The 22,057-nt window shown below is 47.0% G+C and overlaps 1 protein-coding gene across 4 annotated transcripts in view; it reads right to left on the reverse strand.

Moving 5' to 3' along the window:
* eda (ectodysplasin A) overlaps positions 1 to 22,057 on the reverse strand; it is a 366,616-nt gene that overhangs the window by 183,948 nt on the left and 160,611 nt on the right. For all 4 annotated transcript variants that reach the window (XM_072505793.1, XM_072505792.1, XM_072505791.1 and 1 more), the window contains exon 2: positions 21,432 to 21,543. In XM_072505793.1, coding sequence (XP_072361894.1) covers positions 21,432 to 21,543 — 112 coding nt within the window. The remainder of the gene's footprint in view (positions 1 to 21,431; positions 21,544 to 22,057) is intronic.

Genomic DNA, 22,057 nt, shown 5'->3' on the forward strand with positions numbered 1-22,057 from the left:
TAAATTGCCCCTAGTGTCCAAAATTGCCCTTAGTGTTGGGTGGGGTTATGGGGATAGGGTGGAGGTGTTGACCTTGGGTAGGGTGCTCTTTCTAAGAGCCGGTGCAGACTCGATGGGCCGAATGGCCTCCTTCTGCACTGTAAATTCTATGATACGGCAGGGCAAGTTTTATAACTGGGGGAAGGGTAATTACGATGCGATTAGGCAAGAATTGGAGCATAAGATGGAAACAGGAACTGTCAGGGATAGGCACAATTGAGATGTGGAGCTTGTTCAAGCAGCAAATACTGTGTGTCCTTGATATGTATGTCCCTGTCAGGCAGGGAGGAAATTATCAAGTGAGGGAGCCATGGTTTACAAAAGAGGTTGAATGTCTTGTCAAGAAAACAAGTTTCAGTTAGGGCACTTGAGGAATACAAGATAGCTAGGAAGGTGCTCAAGAAAGGGCTTAGGAGAGCTAGCAGGGGGCATGAGAAGTCCTTGGCGGGTAGGATCAACGAAAACCCCAAGGCTTTTTGCACGTATGTGAGGAATAAAAGAATGACCACGGTGAAGTTAGGGCCAATCAAGGACAGTAGTGGGGACGTGTGCATGGAGTCTGAAGATATAGGAGAGGCCTTAAATGAATATTTTTCTTCAGTGTTCACAAAGGAGAGGGGCCATGTTGTTGAGGAGGATAGTGCGATACAGGCAGTTAGGCTGGAGGAGGTAGATATTTGGAAGGAAGATGTGTTAGAAATTTTGAGAAGCCTGAGGATAGATAAGTCCCCTGGGCCTGATGGGATATATCCTAGGATTCTTTGGGAGGCGAAGGATGAGATTGCAGAGCCTTTGGCTTTGATCTTTATGTCCTCACTGTCTACAGGAATAGTGCCAGAAGACTGGAAAGAAGCGAATGTTGTCCCCTTGTTCAAGAAAGGGAATAGGTATAACCCTGGGAATTATAGGCTGGTTAGTCTAACTTCGGTCATAGGTAAATTATTGGAAAGGGTCCTGAGGGATAGGATTTATGATCATTTGGAAAGATGCAGCTTAATTCAGGATAGTCAGCACGGATTTGTGAGGGTTATGTCTTGCCTCACAAGTTTGATTGTATTCTTTGAGGAGGTAGCTAAGTACATTGATGAAGGTAGAGCAGTTGATGTCGTATACATGGATTTTAGTAAGGCGTTTGATAAGGTGCCCCATGCAGAAAGGAGGCATGGCATAGAGGGAAATTTGGCCGATTGGATCAGTAACTGGCTAACACATAGAAGACAGAGGGTGCTGGTAGATGGTAAATTTTCATCCTGGAGCCCAGTCACCAGCGGTGTACCACAGGGATCAGTGCTGGGTCCTCTGCTATTCGTGATTTTTATCAATGACTTGGATGATGGAGTTGAAGGTTGGGTTAGTAAATTTGTTGATGACACCAAAGTTGGTGGAGTAGTGGATAATATGGAGGGCTATTTTAGGCTGTAAAGAGACATGGATAGGATGCAGAACTGGGCTGAAAAGTGGCAGATGGAGTTTAACCCTGATAAGTGTGAGGTGATTCATTTTGGTAGGACAAATTTGAATGTTGATTACAGGGTTAACGGCAGGGTTCTGAAGAATGTGGAGGAGCAGAGAGATCTCGGAGTACGTGTCCATAGATCTCTGAAAGTTGCCACCCAAATGGATAGAGCCGTGAAGAAAGCCTATAGTGTGTTAGCATTTATTAACAGAGGGATTGCGTTTAAGAGCCGTGAGGTTATGCTGGAACTGTACAAGACCTTGGTTAGACCACATTTGGAGTATTGTGTGCAGTTCTGGTCACCTAATTATAGGAAGGATGTGGAAGCATTGGAAAGGGTGCAAAGGAAATTTAACAGGATGCTGCCTGGATTGGAGGGTAGGTCTTATGAGGAAAGGCTTAGGGAACTAGGGCTTTTCTCATTGGAGCGAAGGAGGATGAGAGGTGACTTAACTGAGGTATATAAGATGATGAGAGGGATAGATAGAGTGGACGTTCAGCGACTTTTTCCTCGGGTGGATGTAGCTGTTACAAGGGGGCACAACTACAAGGTTCATGGTGGAAGAAATAGGAGGGATGTCAGAGGTAGGTTCTTTACTCAAAGAGTGGTTGGGGCGTGGAACGCACTCCCAGCTATGGTAGTGGAGTCGGACACTTTAAGAACTTTCAAGCGGTTATTGGATAGGCATATGGAGTGCACTAGAATGATTGGGAGAGGTTGATTTGATCATAGTTTCAGACTAGTTCGGCACAACATTGTGGGCCGAAGGGCCTGTACTGTGCTGTACAGTTCTATGTTCTTTGTTCAGACCCTCCTCTTCCATTCTGTCCCACCACCTTCTTTCTGCTTTACGTCCAGGCATTGCACATCCACTCAGACTCCTCTCAGCCAGAGCTCTCCATAATGGTTCTTTACGAGACATATGTTCCAAAGAAAACATTTCAACTCTTGTTAACTGATCCAATGCTTTAGAACTTGGACGGTGGCTGTAAATACATGTAAATTACTGCCTTGTGAATCCTAGAAATTGAACTAAGCTACTTGCTGCAAGGGCTGGACTTTGGTCGGGAAAACTGGTGGCGGAGAGTTAAGTAGCAATATTTAATATTCATCATTTTTTAAGGGAGCAGCAGTAGCACAATTAAGAGCAAAAGGCAAGTACAGAAGTTCTGCTGATAGCTCAATGGTAGTAAATGACATAGGGCAGGATTATCCAGCATTTCCCATCAGTGGTATTTTCCACTCCCACCGAAGGTGACCTTCCGCAGCAAGTTCACCGGCAGCGGGAAGGGCGAACCACAGCAAAACGCGATAGGTGTCGGCGGAATCAGAAATTTTCACCGGTGGCCAATGGTGAGCCATGTCCACCGCTGACCAACCCCCTGTCAAATGATCCCTCTCGCAAAATATTCATACCTCGACACGACTTTGGAAGTCTGGCCAGGCATGGAGCTGTCGAGGGGATCCCTCTGGTGTGAAGGGGTAAGTATAGTTCATGGGGGCAGGGGAGGGCGTAGAGGGACATGCCTGGTTGGAAACCTGTGCCAGATAGCTGAGTGGGGCCGGGGGGGGGGGGGGGGGGGGGGGGGGGCATTCTGTAAAATTGAAAAGCGGCAATAAAAACATGAAAATAAAAGGTCAGGGCAGCATTTTTAAAAATGGCGTCCCAATCCAAAACTCGTCTTCCTGCACTGATGCTTGTCAGTGCAGGAAATGACGTAAATTGCGACCTTGGCGGGCGCTCTTCGCCGAGGCCCCAAAAAAAGGCAAAGTGCCATTAAATAAAGGTGCAGCGCCAAGAAACACCCCACAAAATGTGCCTGAAATGCGACTGTTTTTGTCCCCTTAAATGACACTCATAGACCAAGAGAACTCAGGTTCAATTTCCACTCTGCGCTACACTTGCTGACAGATGCTAAAATTGGCTTCAAGGCCCTAGGCTATTTAGAGGGAAGTAAATAAAACGGGCGTTCTGAGTAATTTTTCCCATGCCTGGCCCAGGGGCATTGCTATTCAGTAACTTCCTTGTTGAAATGAATACTTGCGATTTTCGTTGAACATGTCGTCAAGCTGTACACAAAAACCAAGTCCACATGTTACATGGTGGCTGGAAACGGTGCAGAACATTTACTTGTTCAGGGGAACTTTTGCAACGTCCTGTCATTGAGCAATATTGATGATGGTTTGTCATCACTCAAGTTGTCCTGCACGGTCACGGGGGCACAAAGGACCAGGAAGCTGCCTGCAGCCATGATGTGTCACTAGGGAATGAGGCAGCACTGTCAGCAAAGGAGATGCACTCTGGGTGAGTTAGCCTCTGGTTGCCTGATCAGTTAACCAGGAGGAGGAATTCATCCATTTGCAGAACTCATTGACCTGAAACCTCCACATTTCTATTCGATAGTTTGATACAAACATTGGAATCACAAGATTCCATTATATTTCCACAGACCACAGGCAGGATTCTCCGTTGCCCGACGCCGATATCGTAATCAGCGATTTGGTGGAGAATTCCTACCGATGCCCAAATCGTGGGGGCAGGAGGCAGCCGGTTTCTGAGTCTGCGCCCCCTCTGAAATGTAGTCACCGCGCCGCACGCCGTTGGAACGGTGTTGGCGCATCATTGGAAGGCCCCCTCTGATTCTCCGCCCGATGGGCCAAGTTCCCAACCGGTCGGTTGACGCGGACTAGTGCCCAGCGCCGCTACACTCGGCCAGGAGCCGTGACCCTGCCCGAGGGGCTTCCGCGACGGTTGGGTGAACTGGTAGGTGGGTGGCCAGGGGGAAGCCTGTGGGATCATTTTTGATGGGTCGTGTCCGCGTACGGCCGATGCCATGTTTTCCGGTGTGATCACGGCATGTCGTCGCTGTGCCCATGCACGGCCATGGATCCGGCCATTCTCCGGCCGTTTCTGGCACGGGAGCCGGGAGTTTTACCCGGCGCCGCTGCTTGCCCCTCACCGGTCCTGGAATTGGTGAGGGTTCTGCACCAATTTTGGCATTGTTAAACGCCCAGAAATTCTCCGTTTCAGCCGACACTTAGCCGCTGAAATGGAGAATCCAGTCCTATGCTTGCCGAAATGGAACTTTGCACAATTTTCTTAACTTTGTTAATTCACATACATAGAACATAGAAAAATACAGCACAGAACAGGCCCTTTGGCCCACGATGTTGTGCCGAACCTTTGTCATAGATTAATCATAGATTATCATAGAATTTACAGTGCAGAAGGAGGCCATTCGGCCCACTGAGTCTGCACCGGCTCTTGGAAAGAGCACCCTACCCAAGGTCAACACCTCCACCCAACACTAATAGCAATTTTGGACACTAAGGGCAATTTATCATGGCCAATCCACCTAACCTGCACATCTTTGGACTGTGGGAGGAAATCGGAGCACCCGGAAGAAACCGACACACACACGAGGAGGATGTGCAGACTCCGCACAGACAGGGACCCAAGCCGGAATCGAACCTGGGACCCTGGAGCTGTGAAGCAATTGTGCTATCCACAATGCTACCGTGCTGCCCTTAAGAACAAATAAATCTACACTATATCATTCTACCGTAATCCATGTACCTATCCAATAGCTGCTTGAAGGTCCCTAATGTTTCCGACTCAACTACTTCCACAGGCAGTGCATTCCATGCCCCCATTACTCTCTGGGTAAAGAACCTACCTCTGACATCCCCCCTATATCTTCCACCATTCACCTTAAATTTATGTCACCTTGTAATGGTTTGTTCCACCCGGGGAAAAAGTCTCTGACTGTCTACTCTATCTATTTCCCCTGATCATCTTATAAACTGCCATCAAGTCGCCCCTCATCCTTCTTCGTTCTAATGAGAAAAGGCCGAGCACCCTCAACCTTTCCTTGTAAGACCTACTCTCCATTCCAGGCAACATCCTGGTAAATCTCCTTTGCACCTTTTCCAAAGCTTCCACATCCTTCCTCAAATGAGGCGACCAGAACTATACACAGTACTCCAAATGTGGCCTTACCAAAGTTTTGTACAGCTGCATCATCACCTCACGGCTCTTAAATTCAATCCCTCTGTTAATGAATGCTAGCACACCATAGGCCTTCTTCACAGCTCTATCCACTTGAGTGGCAACATTCAAAGATGTATGAATATAGACCCCAAGATCTCTCTGCTCCTCCACATTGCAAAGAACTCTACCGTTAACCCTGTATTCCGCATTCATATTTGTCCTTCCAAAATGGGCAACCTCACACTTTTCAGGGTTAAACTCCATCTGCCACTTCTCAGCCCAGCTCTGCATCCTATCTATGTCCCCTTGCAGCCGACAACAGCCCTCCTCACTATCCACAACTCCACCAATCTTCGTATCATCTGCAAATTTACTAACCCACCCTTCAACTCCCTCATCCAAGTCATTAATGAAAATCACAAACAGCAGAGGACCCAGAACTGATCCCTGCGGTACGCCACTGGTGACTGGGATCCAGGGGGAATATTTGCCATCCACCACCACTCTCGGACTTCTATCGGTTAGCCAGTTCGTTATCCAACTGGCCAGATTTCCCACTATCCCATGCCTCCTTACTTTCTGCATAAGTCTACCATGGGAAACCTTATCAAATGCCTTATTAAAATCCATGTGCACTACATCCACTGCTTTACCTTCATCCACATGCTTGGTCACTCCTCAAAGAATTCAATGACTTGTAAGGCAATGACTTGTAAGGCAAGACCTACCCCTTCACAAATCCGTGCTGACTATCCCTGATCAAGCAGTGTCTTTCCAGATGCTCAGAAATCCTATCCTTCAGTATCCTTTCCATTACTTTGCCTACCACCGAAGTAAGACGAACTGGCCTGTAATTCCCAGGGTTATCCCTATTCCCTTTTTTGAACAGGGGCACGACATTCGCCACTCTCCAATCCCCCGGTACCAACCCTGTTGACAGTGAGGACGAAAAGATCATTGCCAACGGCTCTGTAATTTCATCTCTTGCTTCCCATAGAATCCTTGGATATATCCCGTCAGGCCCAGGGGATTGGTCTATCCTCAAGTTTTCCAAAATGCCCAACACATCTTCCTTCCTAACAAGTATTTCCTCGAGCTTACCAATCTGTTTCACACTGTCCTCTCCAACAATATGGCCCCTCTCATTTGTAAATACCGAAGAAAAGTACTCGTTCAAGACCTCTCCTATCTCTTCAGACTCAATACACAATTTCCCGCTACTGTCCTTGATGGGACCTACCCTTGCTCTAGTCATTCTCATATTTCTCACATATGTGTAAAAGGCCATGGGGCTTTCCTTGATCCTACCCGCCAAAGATTGTTCATGCCCTCTCTTAGCTCTCCTAATCCCTTTCTTCAGTTCCCTCCTTGCTATCTTGTATCCCTCCAGCCCCCTGTCTGAACCTTGTTTCCTCAGCCTTACATAAGTCTCCTTTTTCCTCTTAACAAGAGATTCAACCGCTCTTGTCAACCATGGTTCCCTCACTCGACCATCTCTTCCCTGCCTGACAGGGACATACATGTCAAGGACACATAGTATCTGTTCCTTGAACAAGTTCCACATTTCACTTGTGTCCTTCCCTGACAGCCTATGTTCCCAACTTATGCACTTCAATTACATCGTACCTGTTCCTTGAACACGTTCCACATTTCACTTGTGTCCTTTTTTCCCAACTTATGCACTTCAATTCTTGTCTGACAACATCGTATTTACCCTTCCCCCAATTGTAAACCTTGCTCTGTTGCACGCACCTATCCCTCCCCATTACTAAAGTGAAAGTCACAGAATTGTGGTCACTATCTCCAAAATGCTCCCCCACTAACAAATCTATCACTTGCCCTGGTTCATTACCAAGTACCAAATCCAATATTGCCTCCCCTCTGGTCGGACAATCTACATACTGTGTTAGAAAAGCTTCCTGGACACACTGCACAAACACCACCCCATCCAAACTATTTGATCGAAAGAGTTTCCACTCAATGTTTGGGAAGTTAAAGTCACCCATGACTACTACCCTGTGACTTCTGCACCTTTCCAAAATTTGTTTCCCAATCTGTTCCTCCACATCTCTGCTACTACTGGGGGGCCTATAGAAAACTCCTAACAAGGTGACTGCTCCTTTCCTATTTCTGACTTCAACCCATACTACCTCAGTAGGCAGATACTCCTCGAACTGCCTTTCTGCAGCTGTTATACTATCTCTAATTAACAATGCCGCCCCCCCCCTCACCTCTTTTACCACCCTCCCTAATCTTATTGAAACATCTATAACCAGGAACCTCCAACAACCATTTCTGCCCCTCTTCTATCCAAGTTTCCGTGATGGCCACCACATCGTAGTCCCAAGTACCGATCCATGCCTTAAGTTCACCCACCTTATTCCTGATGCTTCTTGCGTTGAAGTATACACACTTCAACCCATCTCCGTGCCTGCAAGTACTCTCCTTTATCAGTGTTCCCTTCCCCACTGCCTCACTACACGCTTTGGCGTCCTGAATATCGGCTACCTTAGTTGCTGGACTACAAATCCGGTTCCCATTCCCCTGCCAAATTAGTTTAAACCCTCCCGAAGAGTACTAGAAAACTTCCCTCCCAGGATATTGGTGCCCCTCTGGTTCAGATGCAACCCGTCCTGCTTGTACAGGTCCCACCTTCCCCAGAATGCGCTCCAATTATCCAAATACCTGAAGCCCTCCCTCCTACACCATTTCTGCAGCCACGTCTTCAGCTGCACTCTCTCCCTATTCCTAGCCTCGCTATCACGTGGCACCGGCAACAAACCAGAGATGACAACTCTGTCTGTCTTGGCTTTTAACTTCCAGCCTAACTCCCTAAACTCGTTTATTACCTCCACACCCCTTTTCCTACCTACGTCGTCGGTACCAATGTGCACCACGACTTCTGGCTGCTCCCCCTCCCCCTTAAGGATCCTGAAGATACGATCTGAGACATCCCTGTCCCTGGCACCCGGGAGGCAACATACCTTCCGGGAGTCTCGCTCGCGACCACAGAATCTCCTACCTATTCCCCTAACCATTGAATCTCCTACTACTATTGCTTTTCTATTCTCCCCCCTTCCCTTCTGAGCCCCAGAGCCAGACTCAGTGCCAGAGACCTGGCCGCGAGGGCTTTCCCCCGGTAGGTCAACCCCCCAACAGCATCCAAAACAGTATACTTGTTTTGAAGGGGAACGGCCACGAGGGATCCCTCCACTGTCTGCCTGTTTGTTTTCTTTCCCCTGACTGTAACCCAGCTACTCTTGTCCTGTACCTTGGGTGTGGTTACCTCCCTGTAACTCTTCTCTATCAGCCCCTCTGCCTTCCGGATGATCCGGAGTTCATCCAGCTTCAGCTCCAGTTCCCTAACACGGTCTTTGAGGAGCTGGAGTTGGGTGCACTTCCCGCAGGTATAGTCAGCGTGGACACCGGTGGTATCCCTCACCACCCACATCCTACAGGAGGAGCATGCAATAGGCCTAGCCTCCATCCCCTCTTACCTTACAGAATATAGCTGCCCTGTGGACCAACTGGACCTCCGCCCTCCGACTCTGCTCCCAGTCAGCTGCACTCTCTGTAAACTCCTGGCTCCCTTCTCGCTCATTGCGGAAATGTAGGAAACAAAATGAAAGGAGCGCCTTACTCCCTCCTCACCTAACTCCCTCAGTCACCAAACTTTCACTATAGCACTCAAATGCACCAAATTCAACACTCAGTGCAAAAAAACGGACTGATGCGAGGTGAGATATTCCATAGTCTTGAGATCCTAGAACTAGTACAGAATGTAATTAAATTATTAAGCATTGGTCAGGAAGTGTGTAGCGTCATTGGGTGCAGTTCAGCGACCCTGTTATTACCCACGCGGATCCAATTGTGAGTCACCCGATTCGCTCCGCTGGCGCAATCTGGTTCTTGCCCTCGCTGGGCAGGATCTAGATCTGAATATTTAAATGAGCCTAACGGTGCATTTAAATACCCGAACACCAGATTCATCCGGCACCCAGGACTCACTGGCCGTGCCTGGGTGATTTCACCAGGGCTTCGTTTAGTACTGGTCCACACAAACATAGACCAGTCTTAACACCACCGGGGGCTGGTGGGGGGAGGGGGGGGGGTCTTCTAGGCCATTGGAGACACCTGGGTGGCCGGGTATAGTACAGGGTGGTACCCTGGCACTCTCCCTGGCACCTGGGCACCTTAGTATTGCCAGCCAGGCACTCTGGCAGTGCCATTCTAGCACCCTGGTAGTGCCACTTAAAAAAATGTGTGTGCATGGGGGGGGGGGGGCAGGCTGAGAGAGAGAGAGAGAGAGGATCAGGGTTGCTGGACAAAATGCCGCCCCAATCAAGCTCGCCAGCAGGAGATCCCTGTAAAGTGCAGCCTCATCAGGGAAAAACTCTCCAACGCCAAAGTGCCATTGGATAGTGGGCTGCAGCCGCTGAAAACCACCTTGCTAACCGTGCCATTTGGTGGACTTTCAGTCCACTGAATCGTGCCACTAGGGTCAATATAGCACAAAAAGGAGGACATTCAGCCTGTAGAGTCCATGCTGGCCTTTGGAGCATTCCAGTCATTCCAATTTTCCCACTCCATTGTCATAGGCCTCCAAGAATATTCATCTTATGCGTCCATCAGCAATCTCTGCTTTCAGCACCTTTGCAGGCAGCAAGTTTGGATTACTACCAGTCACTGCATATGAAAAAAGTTCTTCCTCTCACCCCACTTCCATCTCTTGCCTAGAACCTGGCATCTGTCACCCTTAGTCCTTGCCCCATCAACTAATGGGAACAGCCTTTCCTTAGTCTACCTCAACTAAACCTGTCACAATCTATCAAAACTCCCTTCAATCGCCTTTGCTCCAAGGAATGGGATGGTGGATTTGTGGTTTTGTATATTAATGAGGACAAAGGAAAAAGATGCCTGTGCAGTTGGATGGTAGTTATGGTGGAGGGAACTGCCTTTGGATGACTATATATTTTAGTCCTGTCTTTTGTGAAATGTGGGGGAAAGATTAGGAACCAGTTTGACGTTTTGTCTCCACAAATGATTTGCAGTATAGCTGAAGTGAGGAGAGAGAGGAACTGTGGGGTATTTGTGGAATTTTATAATTGTATGTGCTGTGGACTGATAGTACACAGCTTTAGTTGTGTTATATTGGGCTGCTGCATTTTTCACTGACCCGTTTGAGAGCCACGATTCTTACTGTAGAACCACTGAGTCCTGTCGGTTAGGTTGTATTCCTGTAGGTTTCCTGCCTCCCAAGTGCCTTGCTCAATCAAACGCCCTTTTTTTTCTGCCAATACTTCCATAACTAATAAAACAAGACGGTTCAAAACATTAGGGGAATTCACCGTTGCCGATATCATCATCGCCGATTGGGCGGAGAATCCCTTCCAATGCCGAAATCGGGGGCGGTACCAGTTTGATGCCTGTTTCGAGTCTCCGCCCCCTTCAAAAAGGCCTCATTGCGTCGCGTGCCACCGCCATTGGAACGGCATTGGAGCATCATCAGAAGGCCCTCCCCCGATAATCTGCCCCAATTGGCCGAGTTCCCAATCGAGCGGTTGACGTGTGGTGTGAGCGGTTGGGAACCTGTGGCGGCCGCGGACTGTGTCCAGCGCCGCTACAGTTGGCCGGGGACTGTGCCACTGGCCAGGGGTGCTTCTGCGAAGGCTGGGGGACTGGTGGGGGGTGGCCAGGGGATGGCCTGTGGAGTCGTATTTGGCAAGTCGGCTCTACGCACGCCCATGGCCATGTTGTAAGGTGCAACCGCTGCAGGTCCTCATTGTGAGCATGCGCGGCCACAGATCCGGCCATTCTCCGACCGTTTTTGGCGCAGGAGCCGGGAGTTTTACCCGGTGCCGCTGCTAGCCCCTCGCTGGTCCCGGAATCGGTGAGGGATCGATGCTGATTGTGGCACTTAGTCGCTGAAACGGAGAATCCAGCCCATTATTTTTATTTCTCCAGTGATTTTTCATAGTGGGTTCCTTACAAGTGGCATCCAGGAGGTTAATTTGTAATCCTTGGAAGGCTCGAGGACAATCTTGAGGGTTGGCAAACCTAATCTCTATTGATGACCACAGCTTTGTAAGTGGTGAATGTGGTCACATGAAGCAGCAGCTACGTGATGGGCTACAGGTGAAGGACAGATAGACTTCAAATTGCTGCCTGGACATAATAAGAGGGCCAGTGAATATTCAGTGAATAATGCCTCACAGCCCACAGAAAATGCTGAGTGCAGCGTTTGAGCTGTCTCGATAATGAATCCTAAACTTGAATCACATTTGTTCACGAAGAAGTCACTCTACTCATGCAAGAGTCTCATTCTCTGGTGTTGTATTTATGTTGGGAGCAGTGTTTTGAATTAGAGAATTGACTAAAGTTTCCAAATGTGCATTGAATTACTTTCCTTTGCATGAACATTGAGCAGGACATGTGGCTTTAATCAAGAGAAAAAATCTTTTCCTTTGAAAAACATTTTGTTCCCCTTTTTCAAAATCTGTTTCACACAATCGCAAATTTAAGCATGGCAGTTTGCAAATTGAAAATCATTGTTGAACAACAAAAAAGATTAGCCAGAAACAATGCACTGCTTGCATAATACAGTGGATTGTTTTGTTAATAGGGACATTTATTGAGTGGATTTGTTTTTCTCTGTGTGGAGTTAACATATAACCACATAAATTTACAAATTGGTACCTTGTAAAATATGCTTCGTATTAAGGTTGGTCTTGGAGTCATTTCCCACTTGTTTCCCATGGTACCCTTGGCAGATATTATACCCTTTTCTTCCATTTGTAGCCATCTGGGATGGTCATTTACAAAAGATCCCAGGAAATATGGCCCCTTCAAAGGACCATATGGTCAAACTAGGACTCAGACGCTCAGAGTTTATGTATATTGGCAACTCAGGTAACTAGACGCTATCAAAACCCCCAGCTACTTTGCATTCTAATGGCCCATTTCCCCAGAACAAAAGACCTGTACTCAGGCAACAGATACAGAAACAGACTCATCGGCGCCACTCCCTTTGCTCAGGGAGCCCAAAAAGCCAAGGTCAATGACCGCTCAGGACACACCCCGCCATCAAGGCACCCGCCCCTTTATTGGCCAAAATCGAAGGCAGTAATCGAAGCCTGCCGAATTATTGGGTCCAAAGCAAAGGACCGCCCAAAAGAGCGCTAAACCCCAGAAGGATAAAGAGAGACACTGCCATGTGTTCAGTCTCTCTTGGCCCCAGCACTCGGTCTCTCTTGGCCCAGACCTACGCCTAAAACCAAGTGCAGCCTCACGACCAGAAGACAAGTTCAAGACCAACGATCGCTACCAGACGGATGAGCCCAGCAGAAACTAAGTCACTTCTCCAGACCCAGCCACGCAAGATCAGAACAAAGGCCTTGTTCCTCTGCATAAAACCGGGTGCCTGAAGTTAAGTACAAATTGTTGTAGTGTTTGGTATAATTTAGTTTGTAGTGTTTTATGTTGCATGTCGAAGTAATTCTTGTGTGTAAATAAACTATCTTTGAACTTGAACTAACTAACTGGTTGTTTGGTCTTTTACCGATATCCGGTAAAACCTTGTGGTGGTATCATTTGATACCTGGCGAGTCTGAAAAGCAATATTATCATTCATAACTGTCATATCAGTATCCAGTTAAAAGAGCAACATTATTGGTGTCTCCGGTGTGAATTGGCAACACATTATACCCTTATCGGGCATTGTCTGCTTGTTGGGCATTGTATCCTTGTTGGGCATTGTATCCTTGTTGGGCATTGTCTGCTTGCTTGAACCCCAAAACAAGTCTGAGCCACAAATATGTTTTCTCATCAAAATTTGCAAGCAATGAGCAAGCTTGAAGAGGCAGCAATACATGAAGTAAAAAGCTCAATAGTGATGAGAAACAATTGGGGGTTCAGGGAAATCAAGAACCTACTTGTTAATTTTTAAAAAAAAAATATTTTATTGAGGCATTTATATATTTACCATCAAACGCAATCACAAAACAAAACAAGCCCATCAGGGCTGCAAATAATCAAATCAATCACATACCTCCATTTTATCTTCCACCTCCCCCACCCACCTCACTGCCGACATCTTAACTGTTTTCAAAGAAGTTGATGAACAGCTGCCATCTCCGAGCAAACCCCTCCAGAGACACTCTCGAAGCGAACTTTATCTTTTCCAGCCTAAGAAACTGCTAGGTCACTCACCCACATCCCTGTATCGGGGGCCCCGAGTCCCTCTATTCTAATAATATCCGTCTCCGGGCTACCAGGAAGGCATCGGCCTCGCCCGCCCCCTAGACCCCTGGGTCTTCCGACACTCCAAAGATCGCCACTTCTGGACTCGGGACCACCTTCACCTTCAAGACCTCCAACATAACTTCGGCAAACCCCTGCCAGAATCCCCCAAGCTTCGGACAAGCCCAAAACATATGGACATGATTTGTGGGTCCATCCGCACAACACCCACCCCTATCCTCCACCTCTTCAAAAAACTTGCTCATCCTGGCCACCGTCATGAAAATGAAATGAAATGAAAATGAAAATGAAAATCGCTTATTGTCACAAGTAGGCTTCAAATGAAGTTACTGTGAAAAGCCCCTAGTCGCCACATTCCGGCGCCTGTTCGGGGAGGCTGGTACGGGCCTGCATTGGTCTACTTTCAAAGCCAGCAATTTAGCATGTGCACCCTGTCAACCACTTTAAACTGATTACGGGTAAGTCTAGCACACGATGAGGATTCACCCTCCTTGAGCCTCCTCGCACGGCCCAGCCTCCAACCTCCTACCCAACTCTTCCTCCCACTTGCGCTTTACTACCCCTATTGGGTTTTCCTTCTCAATCCGTCAACTCCTTGTAAATTTCTGGCACTTTACCCTCTCCTACCTGCTTTCGGACAAAATCTCTCACTTGCAAATACCGGACCCATTCCTGCTGGGCAACTCAAACTCCTCGACCAACCCCTCAAAGCTTGGAAAACTGCCCCCAACGAATAGATCCCCAAACCGCTCAATCCCTGCCCGTTGCCACCCTCGAAACGCTTCATCCAGCCCCCTCCGGGACAAACCGGTGATTCCCACAGATTGGTGCCCAAACCGAGGTTTTTCTGGCAGCCATATTGCCAACCATTGATTGAGGCACACAACAGCGCAATCGTTTCATTCTCTTCACAGATGCTGCCAGACCTGCTGAGTTTTTCCAGCATCTGCAGTATTTTGCGCTTGTGTTAAGTGTTTAATTCACTGCCATTTCTCTCCCAGCAATGCTTACCTTGAAGAAATACTGCTCTTCTCTCTGACGGGATTTCCGTTTCTCTCATTTGCCACGTTCACTTTCATTGGTTTCCATTTCCCTCCTGGTGCCTGGTGTTTGACAAAGTGTTTACCAAAACTTTGATCCACGCTCAGTGCCATGCACCGCCACATTCAGCCTCAGGCTCCAGCAGCACCGACTCACCTTCTGTCACAGCTTTCCTTGTCCCCAGTTCCATTTTATTCTTTGCCTCATCCGCTGTCTGAACAAGAAACCTTTGCTCTTCCTTTAAGGAACACAAGCTCCAACAGCTTACTGGCACCAACACCCATTCGGGACCCTTCATATATTCCCCTCCCTCTAACCCAATCCCTTCTTCCATTCCCAGCACTTGCCATGCATTCACTATACCCTCTGACCTGCCCTCTCAGATGCTGAACATCCCCTTGCGACCTCACCTCAATGAATTTCAGGCTGAGTTCTTATTCCATCGCCCCTGTTTCTGTGTTCACTTATTTGGGCAGAGCCTTCCTCCACTTTCAGTGGATCCTTTCAACCATCTCCCGCGTTTTCCCTCTACCTGGACCTCACCCTCTGGGCTCCTACTTGCTCCTGACTGTTACATTGAGTACTGTCGGTGTGACACTGACCGCCTCAAAGTCTTAGCTCCTCTCACCCGCTCTAACCAGTCTCCTTCTGAACTTGCTGCATGCTTTTCTATCAGGACCAACCCTGGCCTGGTGATCAACCTGCCGACAAAGGCGCTCCTGTTGTTGTCTGGTAAACTGACCGCTACCTGGCAGAGGCTGAGTGTCAACTCTCAGACACTTCCTCCTACCTCCCTCTGGACCATGACCCCACCACTGAACGTCAAGCCATTGTTTGCAGGACTGTCACGGATCTCATCTCCTCTGGAGATCTTCCCTCCTCAGCCTCCAACCTCATAAGCCCCCCAATCCTGTGCAACCTGTTTCTACCTCCTCCCCAAATCCACAAACAGGACTGCCCCAGTCGACCCATCCAGGTAAGGACGTAAAAGCAGTGGAGTACAGAAAAGATTAATGAGAATGGTTCCTGGGATAAGGCGCTTCAGTTAGGAGATAGACTGGAGAAGTTAGGACTGTTTTCCTTACAGAAAAGAAGGCAGAGAGGAGATTTAATAGAGGTATTCAAAATTCTGAGGAGTCTGGACAGAGTAGATCGGGAGAAACTGTTCATACTCGTGAAAGGATCGGGAATGAGAGGGCACAGGTTGAGGGAGAGGGTAGTGTAGTGATAATGTCACTGGATTATTACTGTAAGAGCCCTTGGTCAACCCAGGCATGTTTGGGGGAGACACGTTCAAACCCTACCAGGGCCATTGGTGGAATTTAAATTTAATGCGGTCGGTACAGTGGTTATCATTGCTGCCTCACAACGCCAAGGACCTGGGTTCAATTCCGGACTTCGTTGATCGTTTGTGTGAAGTTTTCACGTTCTCACAGTGTCTGCGTGGGTTTCCTCCGGGTGCTCTGGTTTCCTCCCACGGTCCAAAGATTTGCAGGTTCGGTGGGGCTACGGACATAGGGCGGGGGAGTGGGCCTAGGTAGGGTGCTTTTTCAGACGATCGGTGTAGACTCAATGGGCCGAATGGCCTCCTTCTGCACTGTCGAGATTCTATGACAATTTTAAATAATTATTGGAAGAAGAAATAATGATGCGAAGAAAAACCCTTTTCAACAGCAAATGTTTAGGGTCTGGAGGGTACCAGCTGTGATTCTGGTGGGGGCAGGTTCTACCATAACATTCAAAAGGCAAGTAAACGTGTCATCTGGAAAATAAGAATGTGCAGGGTTACGGAGAGAAGATGGGAGAATATCAGGAGGTAAATTGCTCAATTGGATAGCGAAGGGGGCCCGATGGATCCTGCGCCATGAATTTGTGCCCGAGTTCGCCGTGAGTGCAAATGCGACGTGGGTGCAAAGTCTTATGGGTCGGAAAATGAGAGCCTTGCCGGCGACGTTAACGGCAATTTCCCAAATTTCTCCGCCACTCGCCGGTGACATAATGAGTTCTCGTCCAGAAAGTTTGGGAACCTCATTTCAATAAATTCTAATATCATTTAAAGGGCTCCCTCGCAACTTTTGAAAAACGTGAAGCAGGGAAAGGGAACCCACCAGGGCACACAGCTAAGTACAGCCCTTCTGTGTTGAGGGGAGCAGCTGCCCTTGTGTGGGTGGAGGTTTCCCCTTTTCAGTGGGGGTGGTGAAGTATGTTTTTAGTGCAGATCAGATGCCGACCCGGTGTTGCCGGCTCTATCAAGGCCCCCCCAGCCACCATTGTTACTAGATTTCTTTCTGCAGAGTGTCAGATTATCTGGAGAGAATGCCCGACTGTGCAGCTCAGCCTGTGTGCAGACTGAAAAATTCCATCTTGAAATGAGGTAAGTCCGAGCCATTGGGTGGGGTGGGTTTGGCCTGCCTAAAGAGAGGGGTGGTGGAGGGGTGCGTTTTGGGAGAGCAGGAGGAAAGGAAGAAAGGAGGGATGCTATTTTTGGGTGCTACCCCTCCCTAATATAAAAACGGCACCCCCTACATCCCGAAGATAGACTCCCACTACTTAACACCATTTTTTAAAGTTCCTGATAAAACTGCTCCCGACTGCCCACACCAGTTATTGCATGGGCAGCATATCATCACTTGCAAACAAGCTCAATTAACCCGTAATTATTTATTTAAATATGGTGGCCAAAATCCCTACTTCCTGTGCTATGGAGGTGAGTGCAGGGTGGGAGGAAAGGTGGTCGGGTGGACACCCATCTTATTTTAAGTGCCCACACCCTCTAAAAACATGCCCCCCTTAAATCTAGCCCACTGTAACCGATACAGTCATCTGTGTATAAGTCAACCTAAATACATGATTTTTACATTTAGCGCATTACAGAAACTTTCAATTGGGAAATATATAACGTGTAATGTCAGGGGCTCAATTTCAAGCAAAAGCAAAAGCTGAGATGAAATCTGACTGCAATTTGTCTCTGACCTTACAAGGCAAAAAAGGAAAAAATAGATCCAAGCTCTGAGAATAATGAGCACAGTAAAGCATGCAAAATCCAAAATCAATCATAGAAAGGTTCTGAAAGAGCGACATATTTTTGAGGTTAACGCAGAAGAGGATGCCAGTCAGTATCCTGTCTAAGAATGGAACAGCAGTGTTGGAAGAATGCCCCGGATTCCCAGATATGGAAGCACTTGAACTTGATAGAAAATTTGGAATTATTGAGGAGAAAAGTCTTCACCCACACGGGGATTCTAAGTTTAACACTCGTAGGGAAAAATTGCCAAATTGGCCACTTGTGACCTCAATAGAATCAAAATTGCAAGCCTGTGATATTCCAGTGTCAAGTGTGATTAAGGAAATGCCTTCTGGAGAGAATAACTAACAGCAATCGATTAAACTAAATCGCACTCATTTGTAAATTAGATTCAGAAAATCCACTTTAACACTTGACTGACATGTGAACTCTAAGGGGTGAGTCTAACATGCTCCAGTGGGCGTTTTCTGCGGAGGTGGACCATGAGGGGGGGGGGGGGCACGTAAAATGACATGGGCACCCATCCTGAGTTCACCCCCACGATATGGAGATGGGAGAGGGGGGGGGGGAGCAAGGGGGCATGGTGCGCGGGCAAATGTCCGAGATACACAAGGTCCTGGCCTTCAGCGCTGGTTTGGGGTGGAACCTCTATATTTGGAGGTTGAGCAAATAATCTGCCTTTCATAAAAAGGGGGGAGGGGGAGAGGGTAAGGGGGGGACCAGAGTGCAGTACTGGCACATTTCAACATCAGTGAAACTGAAACTTTTATCTTTGATTAATTTCTCTCCTCTATTTATTACCACATGACGCAACTAGATTGCAGTAACTATTCCCCAACTTTTCTACCTTCAGAAAGCTGACTTGTCCTGTGAAGTTGTCAGACTAACATTCCATTCCCCCTTTTCCAACATGCACGTACTGCTGAAGGAAGCCGTCTTGGATGCATTGTAGAAAGCTCTTGCCATGACATTAGGACACTGAACCAACTGCTAGCTGAATAGTGCAAAATCTGACCTTGATTTATTTTCTGTGGTTGAACAGAATGGCCTGAATTTTGCACTCGTTGTGCGCGCGCACTTCATGGGGCTGGAAGAGGACGTGAAATGCACCTCCGCTGCGTACAGCCCCGAAACATGATTTCACACAGACGGGTCAATGAGCAGCCAGCATGAAATGTGCGCAGAGAAAGGTTTAGTGTTGCTGAGTGGGGCAGAAAGAAGGTAGGCGCCATGAAATGGAGGGTGCAGCTAGCACTTCTAATGGGCTCCCTCAAGGTGGGAAGCTGTTGTGGAGCTGTCTCAGGGAGCTATCGACCAGCACAGATTAAACGTGGCGACAAAAAGGCAGCATACTGTGCCTAGGCAGCACACAAACACCTGACAGTAGAACTCAGAAAAGCTCAGGCATCTTTTTATTTCACCCCAGACATTTCATCCCACCCTGGATCGCAGTTGTTGTGAAAATGTAAAGGCCACCTAGCCAACTGGCCCACCTGCCAACCATAAAAGTGAATGGACCCTGTAAAATTTTAATGAGCTGAATTGCCCGTTTAACTGTTGCTAAATCTCATGTGCACCCATTGACTCAAATACCCACCGACCTCATGGTGGCTGTAGGAGCGTTTCCAGGGCCTGAGTATTGAGCCAGCTTTTACGTGGGGTTCCTCCCTCTTTTTTATGGCTCAGCTGAATACTCAGACACACATCAACCTAGTTAAGATGGCTTTATTATTCCAAGCTTGGTCTATGTACATGAGAGAAAGATAAATGCCAAGATCAAGCTGTCTAATACTCGTAGAAACACACCAATTATAGTCTTTCCCAAAAATCAATAGCCCACCCCAGTTGGACTTGATCCAATCCTTGGAGCTGTCACTTCTATATTATCCAGTGAAATTTACTTGAAGCAAAATGATGACTTGTGATCAGCTCATGATTTAACCCCATTCTGTCACCTGTTGTTTACCAGAATCTTGTGTCCATTCTAAAGTTGTTTTTCTGACATTCCCATCCTATGTTTCGCAGTCAGTTCCTGTCCACCCCATTGTTCACCCGGGGCAGGATGCCAATGCTGGTTTCCTCTTTACACCATGGATTGTCTTAGGACAGAATATTGGGGCACCAATAAGAACTGTTTACTGTGTTGACTGTGTAATTTGCTGACCACACAATCCCGTTTGTCTCAAAACACATGGGCAAGTTAGCTACCTTAAATCCCATCATGCATTGTGGCCACTGCTTGTAGCAAGAGTTTAGATGCTTATCACGGCTATGTCCTAAAATACAGGTTTAATAATGATTACTGGGTATACTTTCTGTGATTAATTTCAATCCTTAATAAACTAACTTATGTTGAACTATTCTAGTGTTGTCCTAGCTGTTCAGTTTTAAGGGGTCTCATCTCTGGACACCCCCTTCAGTGGCATTGGGGCACATCACCTCCAGGTTGGGTGCACGCCTTCCAGAGCAACATAAAACTTTGGCCAATAATTTATTCACACTCCCTTATTTGTGAATTTAGAAAAAAAAAGACAGCAATGTGCAGAAATCGCTGGACAAACACAAAACAGAAAGGAGGGGTGGGGGATTTTCTGCACCCTCAGCGATGTGTAATGTGGCGGTGGAAACGACCCGCCATTGAACGATGGCGAGATCTTCTGCCGCCAGGGAACTCATACTGGGGTGGGGGTCGAGGGTGGCCATGGCCGGTGGGACTGGAAGATCCAAAACTGGTCTGAATCATTTGAGTGAACTTCAAACAATCCTTGGCTTAAGGGTGCCAAAGTAGTTAGGCGTTGTTGGGGATTAAATGAGCTTGAGATAGTTCAGGGGTTACAGCTGCCCCTAAAACAACCCATCAGCCATGCCTAATAACAATAGGACCTGATCAAAATGGGACTTTCATTAATTCTAACTCACACTGAAACGAGATACATTGTCTAATCGGAAGAAGAACGTCAAACGCCACAAGGGGTGATCACCCAGGTCCTTGGTTTATATATTGCTTGGTGCTTGTGTGAATTGTCAAATCGTTAAACTCAATTTTTGATCAGCTGCACAACACAAGTTTTTCTGGCCACCTCTTGTTCAGGTGCGTGAATCATTTGTACATCTGTATTACTACACTAGGTTTGAGAACAGGGAATGCTTTCCTACAAGTGGCTGTTGAGCAGATATCATGCACCATTTAAAAGGATAATTTGCTGAGTACCTACAAAGGACAAGTACAACATGATCTGGAGAAAGGGAAAGAAAACGACATTAGAGCAAATAGCTCCATTTAACACGGCAAGAGATTGGATCGCACAATTCTAAAGACACAAACAAGGGTTCTTGCGGATAACGTGGACTGGGAACGGCAATGGTTTAAAGTAAAGTGTCAACCAAATGGCTTGTTTTTTTGAACAAAATTTGACAGTTAATGAATCCTCATTAAAGCACAACTGTAAACAAAATGCGTATTCAGTATTTCTAATTTTAGTAGATTAAAAGTTCAATAAGAGGCTCTTGGAAGAATTTTAAAAGTCTTTAGACAGCTCACAGGTTACAGCTTTACTTTAAAACAAAATCCATACTGTACCCATGTTCTCATCTCTATCCCCTTTAACTGTTTGTTCACCTCTCTCTCCTGGCTCTTTGTTCTGGCTTCGCTTTGTCCGATGTACCACTTCTGCTTGATCTTCATGGACAGGTGCTCGACCGTCTGTGGTGAAGTAATTTAACATGTGCATCTGGGGAAACAAGAGTGAGAGCAACGTTTTCAGTACAATATCGAAAACCTGCTTTTGTAGATTTTTCCCCCCAAAACAAGTGTGGTTGTTCCTTTTGACCATTGCTTTGTATTACGATCCCAGACCAGACCCCAACAGCGGCTAGGATACTGTACCGAAACCCCAATATTTTAGATTATTTTGTAAGACTGAATGGAAAAAATATCTCTCTCCAGGAAGTATTGCACAAAGAAATAATGATTTGGTATTTTTAAAAAAACTTTATCATTGACAGAATATTAAACTCTTTAACATCACACCAGTAAATAGCTTACAATTACCCATTAAACTGTGCAACTCAATACAATAAATATAATACCCTTAGTCACTATCTCTATTCCCAATTAGTTCAAAAGCTATTTCAACTGGTTTGTTTCAGCGTCTTCATTGACCTAAGACAACTCTGCATGGCTTTAAATACTATATTTTTTTTTTGTTGACGATCCTATGGTGAGAGCAAAATACTTTAATGTGT

Source organism: Scyliorhinus torazame, chromosome 5, assembly GCF_047496885.1.
Source record: "Scyliorhinus torazame isolate Kashiwa2021f chromosome 5, sScyTor2.1, whole genome shotgun sequence".
NCBI lineage: Eukaryota > Metazoa > Chordata > Chondrichthyes > Carcharhiniformes > Scyliorhinidae > Scyliorhinus > Scyliorhinus torazame.